This window comes from Anas platyrhynchos, chromosome 3, assembly GCF_047663525.1.
Source record: "Anas platyrhynchos isolate ZD024472 breed Pekin duck chromosome 3, IASCAAS_PekinDuck_T2T, whole genome shotgun sequence".
Lineage (NCBI taxonomy): Eukaryota > Metazoa > Chordata > Aves > Anseriformes > Anatidae > Anas > Anas platyrhynchos.
This window is the reverse complement of record NC_092589.1, coordinates 83,711,643-83,728,181: the sequence shown is the minus strand read 5'-3', so window position 1 is coordinate 83,728,181 and position 16,539 is coordinate 83,711,643. Positions and strand designations below refer to the sequence as shown.

At 40.6% G+C, this 16,539-nt stretch overlaps 1 protein-coding gene and 2 non-coding genes across 7 annotated transcripts in view; all 3 read right to left on the bottom strand.

Moving 5' to 3' along the window:
• The window catches only part of SYNCRIP (synaptotagmin binding cytoplasmic RNA interacting protein), a 37,399-nt gene extending 32,845 nt beyond the window's left edge, over positions 1–4,554 (bottom strand). For 3 of the 5 annotated variants that reach the window (XM_072036213.1, XM_005013049.6, XM_072036212.1), the window contains exon 1: positions 4,412–4,554. In XM_072036213.1, coding sequence (XP_071892314.1) covers positions 4,412–4,414 — 3 coding nt within the window. In that variant the 5' untranslated portion in view covers positions 4,415–4,554. The remainder of the gene's footprint in view (positions 1–4,411) is intronic. The other 2 variants (XM_072036215.1, XM_072036214.1) reach the window with 2 other exon arrangements.
• Positions 4,555–6,376: 1,822 nt separating this feature from the next.
• Positions 6,377–6,447, bottom strand: LOC113843392 (small nucleolar RNA SNORD50). The gene has a single exon (XR_003496674.1). It is a non-coding gene; the product is annotated as a small nucleolar RNA SNORD50 (small nucleolar RNA).
• A 1,868-nt stretch (positions 6,448–8,315) lies between these two features.
• Positions 8,316–8,382, bottom strand: LOC113843393 (small nucleolar RNA SNORD50). Its single transcript, XR_003496675.1, has one exon. It is a non-coding gene; the product is annotated as a small nucleolar RNA SNORD50 (small nucleolar RNA).
• Positions 8,383–16,539: the final 8,157 nt, after the last annotated feature.

Here is a 16,539-nt window from a genome sequence, read left to right as displayed (position 1 = left end):
TAAGAACAGTATAAAAGGACAGTTAATATTTTGCCTTGATGTGTTGTGAGGTTTTTTTTTTAAATAGAGAACTCACCTTTCACCTTTTTGTAGCTACTACTTGATTGCCTGGAAATTTCAGGTATGGGGTGCCTAATATCAGTCCAGAAGTGTAGATGTTTCTCTCCTACATCTGAAACAACCCGAAACCCAGCTAGCTGTCATACTTCATAGACCTGCAAGCTACAAAATCAACAACTTATCTGCAGGCTGTCCCTGACCTCTGAAGAGTCAATCACAGTGTCAAGTCAAATCAATTACAGGAACTGGTCTCATTTTTACAGCACAAAAGGTGCCTGAATTTTATTACCACATCCTTGAGTCCCATACAGAAACGTTTCCCAGAGACTTTTATTCCCTTCACTGGTCTCATATGCTGTTGCTCTTACGGCCTTTCCACAATTAATACTGAACATGAACAGCTATGTAGTTACCTCTTGTAATTTTATATCGTTGCCTTGGTTCTTAGGACGTTTACTGCTTAACTTCAAGAAAGCAATACAGGACAGATTAACACAGCAGTAGTACAGAAGGTGGAGATACTGAGGAGATATGGACAGAGCTGAGGACAATACTTTCTGGACACCAAGGTTTCAGTCTTGGCTGAGAGTAAGAAAGCTCACTAGGAGATAGCCCAAAGACTTGAAAGATCTACTGCAGTAGCTGTAGAAATTACAGATTCGGGAGAGACCAATATGCACGTACCTAACCTTTTAAAGTTGGTCAGGTAATGGCCATCACAAAGTCCACAGTCCTTACACCACAGCTCATTAAAAACATGCTGCTCAAAGACTCTCCACATAACAATGGCTAGAGGTACTTAAAAGCAAAACCTGAAACCAAACGGGTCAAAGCAGGACATCACCCACAGGATGTTACAGCCACAGAATTGCTGCCCCAAGGCTGCAAGCCCTACAGGGAACCTCATTTAGGAGGCAAGAAGTTAAGCTGGTCTTACTGCTTTAAGATGCATTAGTAGGGATTTTGAGTGTGAAACCTTCATTCTCAAGAGCATCTCCTTTTTGATTCCTTTGGTGTGAATTTTCATTTAGTCAGTATTTGACTAAATAGGCAAAAACACCCTGAAGGTCTTCATGCAAAGATCCCTTCACATAGGAAAAAAGACTTCCAGTGACCTGAGAGCCTGTACTCCAAATAAGCAAAAAAAATATGCTGAATAGGACCTAACTAGCAACAGAATTTCAAAGGCATACAAATGAAGACAAGCTATTTCTGGCAGCAGTAAGAGTACTTCATTTTTTTCAAAAATCCAGATACTGCTTCCCCAGAAAACTTCATGGGAGGAAGCATTCTCAGCACTGTGATACCCTATCAAAAGCAGTGCTGTAAGATGTTCTGAAGGTAACTCCTGTTCCTGCTGCTGTGCTTTTTACATGATGTGGTTTATAAACTGTAGAACAGGAAGAGGGGGGAGAATTCCCACAAACCAAACTTCTTGTTAGCAATAGCAAAGAGGTGACAGTACACTGCAGCTGTGTTTTCTCCTCTCCAATGATCTTCAGATATTTGAAAACATAACCTTTACTTCCCATTCAACTTGCCAGTTTCAAAACAAAGCCTGAGCATTTGTCCTACTTCAGTTTACTCATCTCTTAGCTTTTCACTACGCAGTGACTGAACCTCACCTTAGGACAGACTAATGGTTCTCCACCTGCAACCCTAACACTGCACGTTGCAGAGACAATACTCCTTTAGTTACAGGGAAATCCAGTCCCAAGCAAAACAGTGCTGTGGAGGTATCAATCTGTGAGAAGGCTGAAGCTCAGAGGTGCCAAAGGTAAGATCATGCATCAGTAATCTAAGTTTCCACCTCTGACATAGCTCCAACAATAAAGCTGGCCTAGCTCTGGGTCTTTAACTGGACTCCACTTATTGCTGTTTTCTTAGGGTAAGAGTCAAAATCAAGATCAGTGTTAGGACAGCTTCAAATAGTAATAATAAAAAAGTTTAATTGAGCCTCTCCTAGCTTTACACATCTTACAATCCATGCAACATTCATGTTTCACTTTTTTTTTTTAAATGGAGATGGGTCATAATTGCCAAGTAGCATTCAAATACAAATGAGAATCTCCTCAGGAAATTCCCAGGCAAAGTGCTGGAAAGGATCTCTGTCCTTCTCCTGTTTCTTACACTGGTCATCCTCAAACAGAATACTGAGCAAGGCAGATTTTGTCTCACTCAATACAGCCATTATTCCGAGCATAAAATACTACTTTGTCCTCCAGAGCCTGCAGGAAGTTTGAAACAATGGCTGAGGAGCACTGTCTTCATAGCTCTGATAGCCTAACTGGATTAACAACTAAAAACACATTTGAAAAAATGGAATTAATTTGCTTTCCTTAGATATAAATTAAACCTACTCATAATACTGGTTCTAATATGTAGAATGTGAATCACTGGCCATACACAGCACATAAAAGCTTCCACCTGCACTCGACTCACCTGGAAGTAACATTCACCTGCCAACTTCATTCACCCTCCAAAATACAACTCAAATGCTGTCCTCTCAACTGTGGGAAGTGGTATACAGGAAAAATTATTAGCCCAAACTCAGGGTTAAATGCTCTCCAACTGAGAATTCCTTTCCGTGGGCAAAGTTTAGCACTGCTCAGTCTGCTGTGACACTTCTATTGTCTTAAGTGAATGAGACACTATCTTCCAAAACCTGTTGAGCTTCTACCTTTGGAACTTATCACCTACCAAGTATTAATTTCATCATCCATCTTAATCAGTAAAACTCACAACCAAGGTTTATACAGCACATTTGTACTAAGAGCCTGTCTGAAAGAAGGCAGCAGCCCCACTGAAGCTGTTACACCAGGTGAAGCCCAGGCAGCACACCTCACAGCAGGCTGGTAGCTTTGACACTACACTGAGATTTCACTAGAATTTGTTCCTTCAGTGTTTTCAACTCACTTTGCAGTGTGGGTGCTATGCAAAGGTATCTGCAGCTACCTCAACTTTGCTCACTCTGAGCTCCATATGATCCATCTCCACAGGCAAGACAAATTCTCCAGACAAAATCTCCCACCTTAACAGCGACCTTATCACTTTCATGGTAGCAAGGCATTCATGCACAGCCACTCCTGCATCTTCATTGAATTTGCTCCTCGTTTTCATGTCTAAGCACTCAGGAGAATGCTGATACTTTTGCCCAGTTACTAAGACACAGCAATATTCCAGAACAAAGTTTGTCTAACCACTGCTTTCTTGGATCACAGCCCAACACTCACGTGACACTGAAGTTCAACCCCAGAGATGGTTAATGCAAGATTTTACCAGCTATTTAAAGCATAAAAAGCTGAAGTGCTTTCACATTGTTTACCGCGGAATCCCAAGTCAAAGCTTTATATACAAGCATGATTACTTTATAGAACTTCAGTGTACCTTTGCACATAGAAATGTCAGCATGTGATGAGTTTGGAATACATGGCATAACTAGACAAACACAAACTGAGATAAGGGTATGTATCCTATCAGTCAAAACCACCACACCAGAACTAGACCCGCAAGTGGTTTGCAAACATTTCCCTCCATTTCTGAGCAGAAAAGCTATTTCAACTATTTTTCTTTCCATCTCAACATTAATAATGTTAGTTTCCTACACTTCCTATGCTAGTCATATTCTGAAACCTCAAAAGGTAGAGCCTCATGATTACATTTGTTCATTTTTATTAACACCAGAATTTCTATACTGCTAATGCTCATTTTTCCTTGGTTACCTGTGTTTTGCAGCCTCACGAGCATTTATAGTGAAAGGTTTGCAGCTAACAGCCAATAGGCTCATCACAGACCACATCCACCTTTTCCTACACCAAGTGCACATCTTTCTCATGATCAAACACTGTTCACTGACAGGCTTCCACCATCTGATGCACAGATGCAGCATGATTCCCTGCAACCCTTTGTCTAATACTGCCAATTCTAGATCAGAGAACATCCAAGGAATGTTTTGGAAGATTTAGATTGATGTGAAGTACTTTTGAGTACCTGAAACATTACTCACAATCCTCAAACTCTGATCTTCTGAACACAGAACAGCAACACATCCTCACCAATTTTACTGGATATACACATTGCAGAAATCTTCTCAAAAGCTTCTGTGATACTAGCTTCACATTAGCTTCAGCCAAAAAGACTTTAAAAAACATACCATAAAAATGCTCTTCTTACCCTCCAATGTTATGCGAGTTATGGACAGATCCTTTCAGAATATCTAACATGCTACTTACCAAAATGTTGCTGTTGTATTACCCATTTTTCTGGTCTTCAACATCTTCCTTCTCCCCACCCCCATCCCACCCCAGAAGACAAGTGAACAACCTTGTGAAGACTTGCAACTTTGACTTACCATTCAAGGAGCTTCACCAAGTGCTGTCAACAGCATCAAGATCTCCTCATAAAAAATGCTGTGGACAGAAGATGGAGACTGATCCCTCCACACTTCTCAAGTGCATAATCATCAGCAGAGTTTACACTGTCCAGGAGGCAGTCAAGCACAGTGTGGAATGTCACATGGCCAGTACATCCTGTACCAGCCAGTGCAGCAAGGCCAGGCTGCCTTCGCAGTTCTTGCAAAGTACAAGCTGCCAAGGAAGTCTGTAAGTGACTACAAACCTGAGGTGCAACAGCTAGCAGTTTTTCACATCCTTCTTTATTCAAGAAAGAGCATGTACAATACATTGCACATAAGAATACCTACCCTTCTCAGCAACATTTGTTTTTAACAAAAATAAGGATTTTTGTTGAAAGCCATTAAGTTCTTCTGCAATCACATTCTGCAGCTTCCAGTACATCCAACAGACTGATTTACAGTTACTTGTGGAGAATGAGCAGCCTTTGGCCAACATAGCTGCTCACTAACAATAACCAAAGCAGATGAGGCACTCAGTAATCCAATACACACCTGGACTGCAGTCAGATCATTAGCATACACCTTTGCAGTCAGATGGTTACTCACTTCAGACCTCCCCAATGTTTTAGATGCTACTGCTCAATGTTTTGCATTTGTGGTGTTTGCTATTTACAAGCAAGCATGCTCCATGAGCTGTAGGAATTCTTCCAACTTTCTAAAGGAAGTTGGTTGCTAGCACCCAATGCTGTCATTTTTGGCTGCAGACCACAGGGTGGTTACTGAATCCTTTTGGAATGTACCAAAATACAAGAACTGCAGCTTTATTAATTGCTGGTTATCACGCCATTGTTGTATTCCTTCCTTTAGAAAGCATTCCTGACAATGAGGTTAAAGAGTCACGCTTAAAGGTGGATTGCATCTTAGGTACATAACCTTCTTTAAAGACAACTGAGGCAACCAATTGCTGATCCCTCCCCTTTGTGGAGGAGTGCGTGTTTGCTGCACACAAATACACTGCTAACATGTTACTGCATGGTTAGTTTTCAACTGACTGCTCCAAGCAGAAGTTCTAATGCATGCACTCCTTCTCCCTCTGCTGACATTTCCCCTCACACACGGAACAGGTAGCACTGCCAGTGTTTTCCACCAAAGGCACAGTTCCATTGTGGTATTGGTCTTCTCACACTAAACTGGCAGCCTATGAAGCCCCACCTTCCTTCTCCCCCCTTTCTTTTCCCCCAGTAGATACAGAAGCCAGTGCAAGCTTTAGTCCATGCCTTTTTTGTAACCACAACTTCCCTCATGACACCTGAATTCCCTCCTTACAAGTGTTTCAAGTTTATGCTTCTGCACCACCACCTCACCTATCTCCCAGATGATACCACCTTCAGGAATCAGACTGTTTAAATTTGTGTAACCAACTGTGCGCAGCCTACCTGCAACTTCCAGTTATTAAAGTTACAGATGTTCAGTATCAGCAAGTCTGCATGCCCTTGTATTTTGAAGGGGTCAATAAACTCAGGGTTTCTTTTTCACGTAAAGATCACTCACTTCCCTATTTATTATCCTTCCTACAGTTGGCAGCTTGTTATTAACGGAAAAGTGTTTTTTAAATATGCAGACAGTGATTTTGGTTCACATGCAGTTATTGAAAACAGTATCTGCTAAACAATTGCAATAACTGTTTCAGTAGGGTTTTAAAAAGCATGGTCCCACTCCAGGCGAGAAAAGCTCTTCAGACATTACACTTTCTTCCAGTTACAGATCATCCACATTTGTCAGGCAGCGCTGACAAAAATGTTCCAACTCAACACTGAAAAAAGGAGAACAAGGTCTAAATAAGATGGTTCATTTCAGGGAGAAATTTCAACTTGCAAATAAGCACACTTTTTCCCAAAAGCACCTAAAATCCCACTGAAGATTAATACTTCTCAGAAAGTTTAAATTAAGTCTTCTGGTCTCATCTCAGAAGCCGGATCCGGATTAGGGTTTTCAGCAAGGAATTCAGGTTCGGGATAGGATCATCACAGATGAGACAGAAGCAGTATGGCAAATGTAAATCTAATACAAGATGTACTTATATATAGCATTTCTGATTGCAATACAAAAATTGGAAGTTCTAATATGTCTTTTGACATATTAAATAAAGTAAGCATCTAGAACTTTTAATGTAGATTTAAAGGTTATCTACAGTTAGGCACAGCTACTGGCACTAGGTGCCCTGGGGAACAAGTGGTCTTAAATTCAGTACATGTACTGAATAAGCAAATATACTGACCTACTGTATCAATCAATTATTGTAATAAGCGTATCAGCAGCTGTCATAGTACTAACAGTTCCCAACTTGTAAGCACAGAATTACTTGAGACCTGATGATAAAATGCTTGGAAGCTTTTTAATTACATACCTGAACAAACTAAAAGCATTTGTTCATACAGTTTGGGCCACATGCATGCCTGAAAAGAGAAACACACTAGTTTAGAGATTTTCTTCCATCACTCCAAACACAACTTCCTATCTATATAGAATCTCACAGACCAAACTGCATTATTAAACACCTAGTGGGTAAGAATCAGTATTCCACAAGTTCCCTAAAACAATCTGGAAATGTTCTCATACCACAGTAAGAGTCTTCTTACATCTCTTGCCTGACTACTGCTTAACTTGGCTATGAACTGTGACAGGCATCTAACCAGTCAAGTTTGAATCTCCCTGTACCAAAAATCAAAACCTTAATTTCTGAATTAGCTAATATGTGGTTCTCAGCTTGCATCAGAACATTAAGAACTCCAGAAAAAAGCTAAAATCAATCAACAAGCAAGCATTACATAAAAAACTGAATCCAGAATACATTCTTCCAAACACAACTGTCCTGCAAACAATAGGAAAATTGGGTATCTCATTTTGAGCTAGACCCAATAAAACTTTGGTTTAAAACCAAGATAGATTATAAAACACTTCAGTTTTCCATGGTTCTTCACTGATCAGACAGACATACCAATAGTTTTGGGCATCACCACTCCAACTGAACAAGCTTTTTAATTTAATCATGCCATTAATTGGAATTCATACCTTCAAGAAGCAGCCTTCAAGCATCTCTGCAAAGACACAAATTGCACCAGTTAGTTTTACTAACAAGGCTTGCTACTTCCAACTTTTCTAGATCAGCCATGTCACAGAAATTCCACTTCCTACTTGTAATGCTGCCTGTCTAAACAATTCATCATTTTACACATAGCATTACAGCACAAAAAGTTTCACTCCCACGTTTTGACTTTGCACACCGGGACAAAGCCTGTTCTTCAAAATGCTCTTCAAAGCAAGCTGTTGGTAGTTAGGCAAGATCTTTAAATAATTTATTTTAAAAGGGAATAAAATTATGGGCGTGTAGTGAGACAGCAAGATTAGAACCTGTCCTCACAGCACTTAGATTTTTAACTTCGTAAGTGAAAGATACACAAGTTCAGATTCCAAGTGCATTTCATTGAAAGGGATTAAGTTCAGGTACCTGTGTAAGAATGAAGGTTAGGGAAACTACCAATACATTTGAGGAACCTTCAGTGTTCGCCAACATATTTCTTCCCTGCTTCAAGTATAAGTTTAGACTTAGTCTTTCTGATTTAGTTTAGTTCTTAGAGCACTTTTAATAACTAGCAAACTTTTATGAGCTCTAATACCAGATACCTGAAAAAACAAGGATCTAAAATTTCCCCCTCTGCTCTTCCAAGGTGCTACTATTTGCTGGGCAACAGCACATGCCCACATCAAGATGGACACGAGCTGAGTGAGTTATAATAATACACCAAAGTCTTTATTCACAATATCTAGCTTGTACATGCAAGCAACCATATAAGTAACACTAACCAGGAGATCAAATAACTTTTGAAAGAAAAGTGGTTTCATCTCAGAAGCCAGATCCGTATGAAGTTTTTCATCAGCAAATCAGGTTTGGCAGTTTCATCACAATCCACCACTTTTATAATTAGAATAGTTCTCTAATATCAGAGCCACAACACAAGTAATAGATTTATATATCCCACAAAATAAGCTGTGTCTTTCATATGCAGATGCACTGGAGAGGGAATACTCAGAGCTTTAAGAGGGAATACATTTCAATTAACAAACAGTTCTAGCAGTTCAGCAGTAAGAATTACCTGTGTGCTGTACTAGGAAATCAATCATGATGAATTTTCCCATTATTCAAAGCTGCTCAGACATCATTCTAGAAAGGAATAAAACAATCAGTTACAGCACATCCATTCAGTAAGATAATACAGCCCATTAGAAATGACCAGGTTTTAGTCTAGTGGATCACCTTCCTCCCAGAGTTTTCACTTTCCAGACACAGCCACTAGTTGCACACATTTGAGTCAGTTAAGTTAGACTGTATACAGACCCTGATATTACTACTTTGCATTTCCAAGAAGTCAGAATAACAAAAAATCTCCATTTCTTCACCTAAACACTTTAAATTTCCAATAAAGTCTACGTTAACAAATAAGTCACCCTGAGGTGATATTTGTCAAATTTAGTATGTATATTCAGACATTTTAGCAGCTCCTTCAAGTGCTATTTGAAACAAACTGTTCACCTGCCTTCCCAGTCTGCACATTTCAAAAACAAATCACATCAAATAGCATGCCTGAAATACAGCAATAATTCAATTCTAAAGCTCATGACAAGCCTACTAATTTGATCACACATTTATGTTGTTACGCCACTTACCATATTAATGTATCCCTGCAAATTATTCAAAAGATAGCTTTCATGAAAATCCACTTGTGTGTACCAAATATTCTTCTAGTTCTGATGGTGCTTCCATTAAGGGCTAGAATTGAAATTAAGCAGAAATTAGTTTAAGCAGAACATCTCTTACAGCAGTACTAAGACAGAAGCTTAGTAAGTCAGAAATAAGCATCAAGAATTCCCTTTTTCATAGTATCAGATTAAGTCTTTAAAACTACTGGAGATTCTGTACATGCTAGAAAAAGTTGGCCTGAATAGATTTTGGACCCTTTTTGTAACTACTAGTGCTGAAGAACAGAGTCATTTAAACTTCTGCTTCAAGTATTTGTCTATGCTACACTTATTCACAATGCAGTACTTCAGTGGTTGAAGTATGATCTTTGTAGGTTCCTCCCAACTGAACTCTTCTACTTTGTCCACTTAGCAGGGTCATAACATCACTAATTACATTCAAATATGGCCATGTGTGTGGAAACACATTAGCTCCAAAGCACACCCAATACTAGACTGGTAACTTGCACCATCTCTGTAATCAGTACAGTTTAGCAGAAGTTAACCAACTGATTTATCACATAGGTCTTCATGCTTATTCAAGTGATACAACAAAAGAAATGATGCTAAGAGCACCTGACCTAAGCACTAGCCTGAGTAAAACAAAAATGACACATATTACTCAGTTTAAACTGTTTTTCCATTTTGTCCCACTTGATAGTCATACAAAGTGCCACCTACTACCCTTTACACATCCTGTACTTTCAAACAAAAAATAGGGAATAACAGTAAGAAATTGAAGCATTTATTGTTTTCATCAGCAGTAGGAAAAAAATTACTTCAAAAGCAACAAAATAAATCAATTACCTTACTGCTTCTGTATAATATATTGGTCATCATTGAAAACTTCCACTTCATACCTAAAAACAAGCAGTAAACAAATTTAATACTTGAAATAAGCAAATACTTAGTATCAGGCCATTAAATAATACACATTTTGAGGCTTAGTCTCAGAAGTAATGAAATGTTAAACAATTCAGTCTTAGTTTGCAGCTTTTTTTTTTTTTGGAACCCAGCAAGAAAGCCATTTTTTTTTTAGTAACAAAGGAATGACAAGTTACACCTGCTTGAAATCCCATATTTTGGATTGTAAAAATAACTGCACTATTAATCTTTTATCCAGAAGATTTTTAATGAAAATTTGTTGGTTCAAGATTTTAATCCTCTGTGCCTACATAACAATTTCACTTTTTACACAGAATTCAATTTTAACTACATATCAAGTACTTAAATCTATCACCTCACCCAGCAAAAGAAACAGGAAAGTAAAACATTTGTTTCATCATATATAACCCTTAAAACATGTAGCTTGTAAAACATCTATTACTACACTGTGTAGATTAAATAAATGCAAGAGACTACTAGCTTTGTTTTGTTTCATATCACCAAAACAATTTAAGCCATAAAACCCTCAAGTTAAGTATATTATTGCACCCAATAATCAAAGCTTACTAACAGCTTATAAAGACACAAGAACTTCACTGTTCAGTAATCTTAATAGTGTCTGACTGCGGCTATCACTGGACAAACTAATTCAACACAGAATGAATGAAGCCGACAGCTTTTTATATGAACACAACCAGCTCCTAATCTCTGCTTGCAGATAACAGCCTAGAATCCTTGCTGCTTTGTATTGCATTGCCCGCTCTTCCAGAAGGACTACTGCTCAATCACACTGGCATGCCAAGAAGGAAAAAGGTGCCTTTATCACTGAACTTGGGAACAATAACTCCCCAGCATGAACAAGTTAGGGAGCCGACATTACTGCAGTGCCAGGTGCATGGGGGATTTCTGCACATTTCTGAATAAAAGCATGCTCATACATTAAGAAAATGTATATTTATACATTCTCCAGGAAATGCAAAGTTACATCTACACGAGTTATAACTTGTTAGGGTCTTATGAGGATCTCTAGTGGTCCTTGGGGGTCCTCACCCTCATCAGGGAGAAGCCTGCTTTTCCTTAGTTGATTGTAAACTGCTTGAGGACATTTACTTGCAGTTTGGCAAAGCTTCCATTGTCACATTGCTTAACTGACCAGGGGGTTACACGAACCAAACAGTACGTTCCCTAAGTCGTAAGGAACTTATCTAGTCAACCTGGTGTAAAACTTAGCCTTTTGTTATCACCTTAAGCCACGTTTTTTTTTTTTTTTTATAATTTCAATAAATCCCTTTTATTTTCTTCTCATTACCTAGAAAGAAAAGCAAGCATCAATAGTTATGACACTGAAATGATCAGATTGCTCACGTTAAAAAACAATTAAGTATTTTTGGCAGTATCCATGGATTTTACAGTAACTATTTCTGTAACTTGGTATAAGGCAACTCTCTGATTCTGAGTCCTCCGCAACAAATACTGCCGTGACCCATAAGCCTTATTGAAACACCTCTTTCCTATTGTTGCACTTCTGCCAAGCCATTTATCAGCGTTATAGCCGCAGCTTTTAGCATCTCGCAGCACGGGGCCGTGGCACCCCAGGCAGGGGCTGCTCCCCTCCCCAGCCCTGCGTGTGGCAAGATGGCCCCCGCCGCACACGCGGCCGCCGCCCGCGCGGACTACAAGTCCCGGCATGCCCCGCGCCGCCACGCTCCCATCTCCCTCCCCACGGCCGCGCGGGGCACGCCGGGACCTGTAGTCCGGCCCCCCGCCGGCGGGTGAGCGCTTCACCCGGTGCCGGCCTGGCACCACGGAGCGAGCCCCGCTGCCGTCCGCGATCCCCCAGCGGAGCGAGCTCGTCGGGGAAACGATCACGAACGGGCAAACCCGGCCGCCATCCCCGCCCCGGCCACACGCCCCTTACCCTCCGCCTCCGCCGCTCCGCAGGAAAAGAGCGGGCACGGGCGGCGCGCGCCGCTTTTATAGGCGGGCGGCGGGGCGGGAACGAGGCTGGCCACGCCCCCTCCCCCCCGGCTGGCTGAGGGGCGGGGCTAAGCGGGGACGCGCGGGGCGCGCCCGAGGCGTGCGCGCGCATGGGTGGCGGGGCCGTTGGCCCGCCTCAGGCGCGGGGCTTCCCGTGGCGGGCTGGGGCCCTGACGGGAGCCGGGGGGGGGGCTGAGGGGGGGGGGTGCAGCCAGGCGCTCTCACAGGGTTTGTGTGAAACGTGCAGCTAATAAAGGCAGAAGTAACACACATCCACATCCTGAACTCACAATAAAACATTGTTGGCTGAGCTCTTTTGTCTGTTCCGTCAGCGTTTCCCAGGGCTCCGGCCAGTTCGCTTTCTATTCCACAGCGCTGCCCAAGTGCTTCGGCTTCCCTTCGTCTCTAATTAGATCTCTGAAACCTCACCACACGCACACCCTTTCCCTTTTTGGAAATGGCATGCGCTGCGTTACCCACAGGGAGCATTCCAGCTCGTCTCCGCCGAGCAATCTCCTCCTGCCCTGCCCGCAGCAGACGGGAGGTTTTTTGGCACGACTGCTGCTGCTTCACGCGGGTTTCGCTCCAGAGTCCAAGGGTGCTGCTCCGTAACGAACCCAAGAGCGGGCCTGCCCCAATCCCAACGTGATTTCAGCCATGGGAAGTCGTGCAGTTACATCTCAGACAGAAAATGCTTCATGTTCAGCTGAGTCAGCCGCCTCTGCTGCTGTGGACATGCTAGAGAAGGGTTGGCAGCAAATATCTGGGCTACAGCAGGCAAAAATGGCAGCCTAAATGGTGTTACAACTGCTCTGAAACCACATCCCAAATTCTAATAGTATTTATGGTGTCCTCCATAATTGTTCATATATAACTTTTTTTTTCTACCCTTTTAATTAGAGGATTTATATATCAATCAACTTTGTAGGGGAATTCAGGAAAAACAAGGATAGGGAAAGAAAAACGCAAAATATTGTTTGGTATTTTGGCAACAAGTCGTCAAGAACACGACGAAAATTGGTAGTCCACACATACAGGTGAACTCTCAATAGGAGGGTTTGACCACTGGAAGCTGGTAAGGGATGTCTAGAAAAATGAGTGAAGTGATAAAATCCTTGTCAGTTTTAGTCTTAAAATTATTAAGATGAATAGTATCAGGAAGACTGAATAGTTGACAAAAACACAAAAATGAAATAAGTTTCCTTCTGCAACCCACGGCAGATGACAATCATTTTCTCTCTCTTTTCAATTCGTTTCACCTAAAATCTTGCTCTTGACTGCAAGCAGTGACCCAAGTGGCAGACTACAAGCTGCAGCTGACCTACCACCTTTTGTGGTATAAACTAAGGCATGAGGAAAAAGAGTTTTTACATATGTTATTCTCTTGAGGAATGGAATTTCTTTTCAGGGGAAAAATAGATTCAGAATTTAAGCCTGAAGTATGTTACGTAAAACATGAATCAGTACTATTTTAGTTTGATAATAAAAATGCTCTATAAATAATGAGATGACAGAGGGCCTGTCCAGGGTTATGGGACACTGCTCCGTATTGTGAGTTTTGCAGAAGAAACATGGGAATGATTTTTCTGAAGGGAACCATGCATCTTGAAATGCTACCCCACACTAGCTTCTGTAATTTGGCAGAAAAAAATCTTCATCTCGGTTAGATTTTAGGGTATAGGTTTACCAGTAGTGCTTGAATGCACATTTTTTTGCAAACTTCTTATCCCCAAAGAAATACGTGTCATATTTCTCAGCTTCACCTAAGTTTACTAACACTGGAAAAGTTTGTGGATCAAGTGAAGTACAGTTTATTAAAAGCTATTTAAAGTTAGGCAACAATTACTATTACAAGGCTGAAAAAAAAAAAAAAAAGTTAACCAAAAGAAAATAAAAACATATAATCCCAGATTATATTTTAAAATAATGTTTCTTCTAGCAGTTTTTCCTTCCCCTCCATCAGGCTTCTACACCTTTATATCCCAGATTTGTGAATGCATGTGCAAGCTGTAGAGCAGCACCTGATCCTCAAACTACTCGGAGATCCAAAGGCTAGTCTAAGCCATAACTGTGGTTGCCATCAAGGCTTCATTTATAGATGAATCACTTCTTAGTTTAGCTCACCACACACCTGTGCCTTTTATGCACAGTGCAAGCACTGGAAGAAGGGATTGCTGGTTACAAGTTACTGGTGGCATAATGGTTTGCCTCTTTACGGCTTATACAAATTTATGCCTGCCTGAAGGGCTGGGGGTCAGGCTACTGCTAGGGCTTTTCAGCTCCAGGTAGCTCTCTCCAAGTTATCTTATCCTTACTTTAAATGCTTTCTTCTTCTTCTTGTTCTTTCTCTTTATTTCTTCCTCCCCCAACTTCCCTTCTGGTCCTATTTTAAATCTGTCTTCCTGGATTTTCTCCAATAGCACTGCAGCTTTGATGACTCACGTCTCTTGGTTTAGTTTGAGGTTGCTACCAGTGCATCCTTTGAGATACTGATTTCCCCTCCCCTCTCACCTTCCCAGCAGGAAGTCTATTGTGTGCAGCTTTAATTTCTTCTCAGAACAGACAGTACTCATTGTGAAATCCTCAGCTGACTTTGCCTTATTTCGCATTATGCATCATGAAATGCATGAGTAGTGAAACAATTCGTTTGGCTTTTGCTTTTGGCCCCTTTTTAGTATTTTACAGAGAGCAGAATTGTTTATTTAAACTTCTTCTCAACTATCTTTCTTTGATTTTTTAGTCACCTTACTGTCACAGAAAGTCAAGCATATTTTGTTTATGATAGCTGAGATCATAAAGACATTAGAACAGCTGTACAGGGCCAGGCCAGAGGTCCACCCCCCAGTATCCTGTCCCTGAACGTAGCCAAAAGTAAATACCTAGGGAGGGGGATAGGGACAGAACAAGCACGCAGGGCTCCTTCCCTGAATGTTTGCCCAGCTTCTAGGAAAATCAAACCCAGGCACCTCCTAGAGGGGGGTTATTTTCTTTGTGTGCATGCGAATCTAACAATCCTCAATTAGTTTACCACCCATAAACTTGTCAAGGCTTCCCTGGTGTTTTTATAAAAATGTAGCCTCCACAATCTCAATGGCAAGGAGTACCACAGCTTAAGTAGTGTTATGGGAAAATGTAGTTTGCTTTGTACCTGCAGTCTGTTAGCTGATGGCACAGTTTTAGAAGCAGCCCTGGGCAATTTATCCCTGTGCAGCCACCATCCTCTGTTATTAGTGATCTTATAAAACACCGTAAGAACATCACCACCACCATCCCATACAAACACACACACACAAAAACACACATTCTTCCCCAGCCTGAAGAAACCTCATTTGCTTTATCATTCCTTATAAAGGAATCAATTCCTACCTTTGACCTTATTCTCATTGCTCTTTTCTAAATTACTTATTTCTTTTTGAGATGGTGGTCCCAAAGTGCATTCAAGAAGCAGGCTCAATATGAGGTTACACAGTGGCATGATGATATTCTCTACTTTATTCCTCTAGCAGTTACTAAATTTGTTTTTTTTTTTTTTTTTTTTTTTTTTTTTGGCTATTACCATGAATGGAGCTGACATTTCCACAGAACTGTCTGTCATAGCTGCGGGATCTTTAGTAATAAAGCAATTTTAGGTGAGGGGACACACCACAATTAGTTCAAATGTGTCATCTGGGCTCCTCTACAATGCCGTTGGATCCTGTTGAAACTGCAGTGCCTTCTAAAAGTTTGAAGCAACTTCTGTGATGAATGCCTCCTAAGTGATGGGGTGTGAGAAACTCACCCAGATCTTCAGTACTGAACACAGAAACAAAAAATTAATGCAATTGCCTGGCCTAATATTCTCTGAACAGGCTTTCTGTGCCTCCTGAAATGGAAAAGGGATATGTCATTTAGTTTTGTTAGGCCCTTATACTGGCATGTATTTATGTGGCCTTCCTTTCAGCCTTTTTCAAGTGGTGATTTTCTGCTTTCAAGATAGTGTTCTCGGTTTGTCCTCATATCACTCATGAGGATCTAATGTTCATAGATGTGCCTTTTAGTTTTGTTTTTAACAAGCGTCTCCACTTTTAGGCAGCTCCCCTTTCTGGATTTGAGTACAGCTGTGGTATGGTAGATATTTATTTTTTGTTGCTTCTGCAAAGATTCTAAAAAGATTCTAAATATAAAAAGATGAAAAGATTCCAAATGTGCAACGATTGCTCATACAGACACATTTGTTTTATTCTCATAATCTAATCAGTTTATATGTGGCTAAAATTAACAGTAAAGCATAACTAAGATTTATATAACAACAACAACCTCCCCTACACAGGTAGTTATTTAAAAGAAGCAATAAATTTGGTGCATTAAGAGAGCCAGACTAATTAATACTAATAATTTTAATTAGCCTTTTTTTTTTTTTTTTCCCTGTTTGCCAAGATAAGACTATGTGCTGTCTCCAGGAATAATGATTTTAACTACCTTGTTGT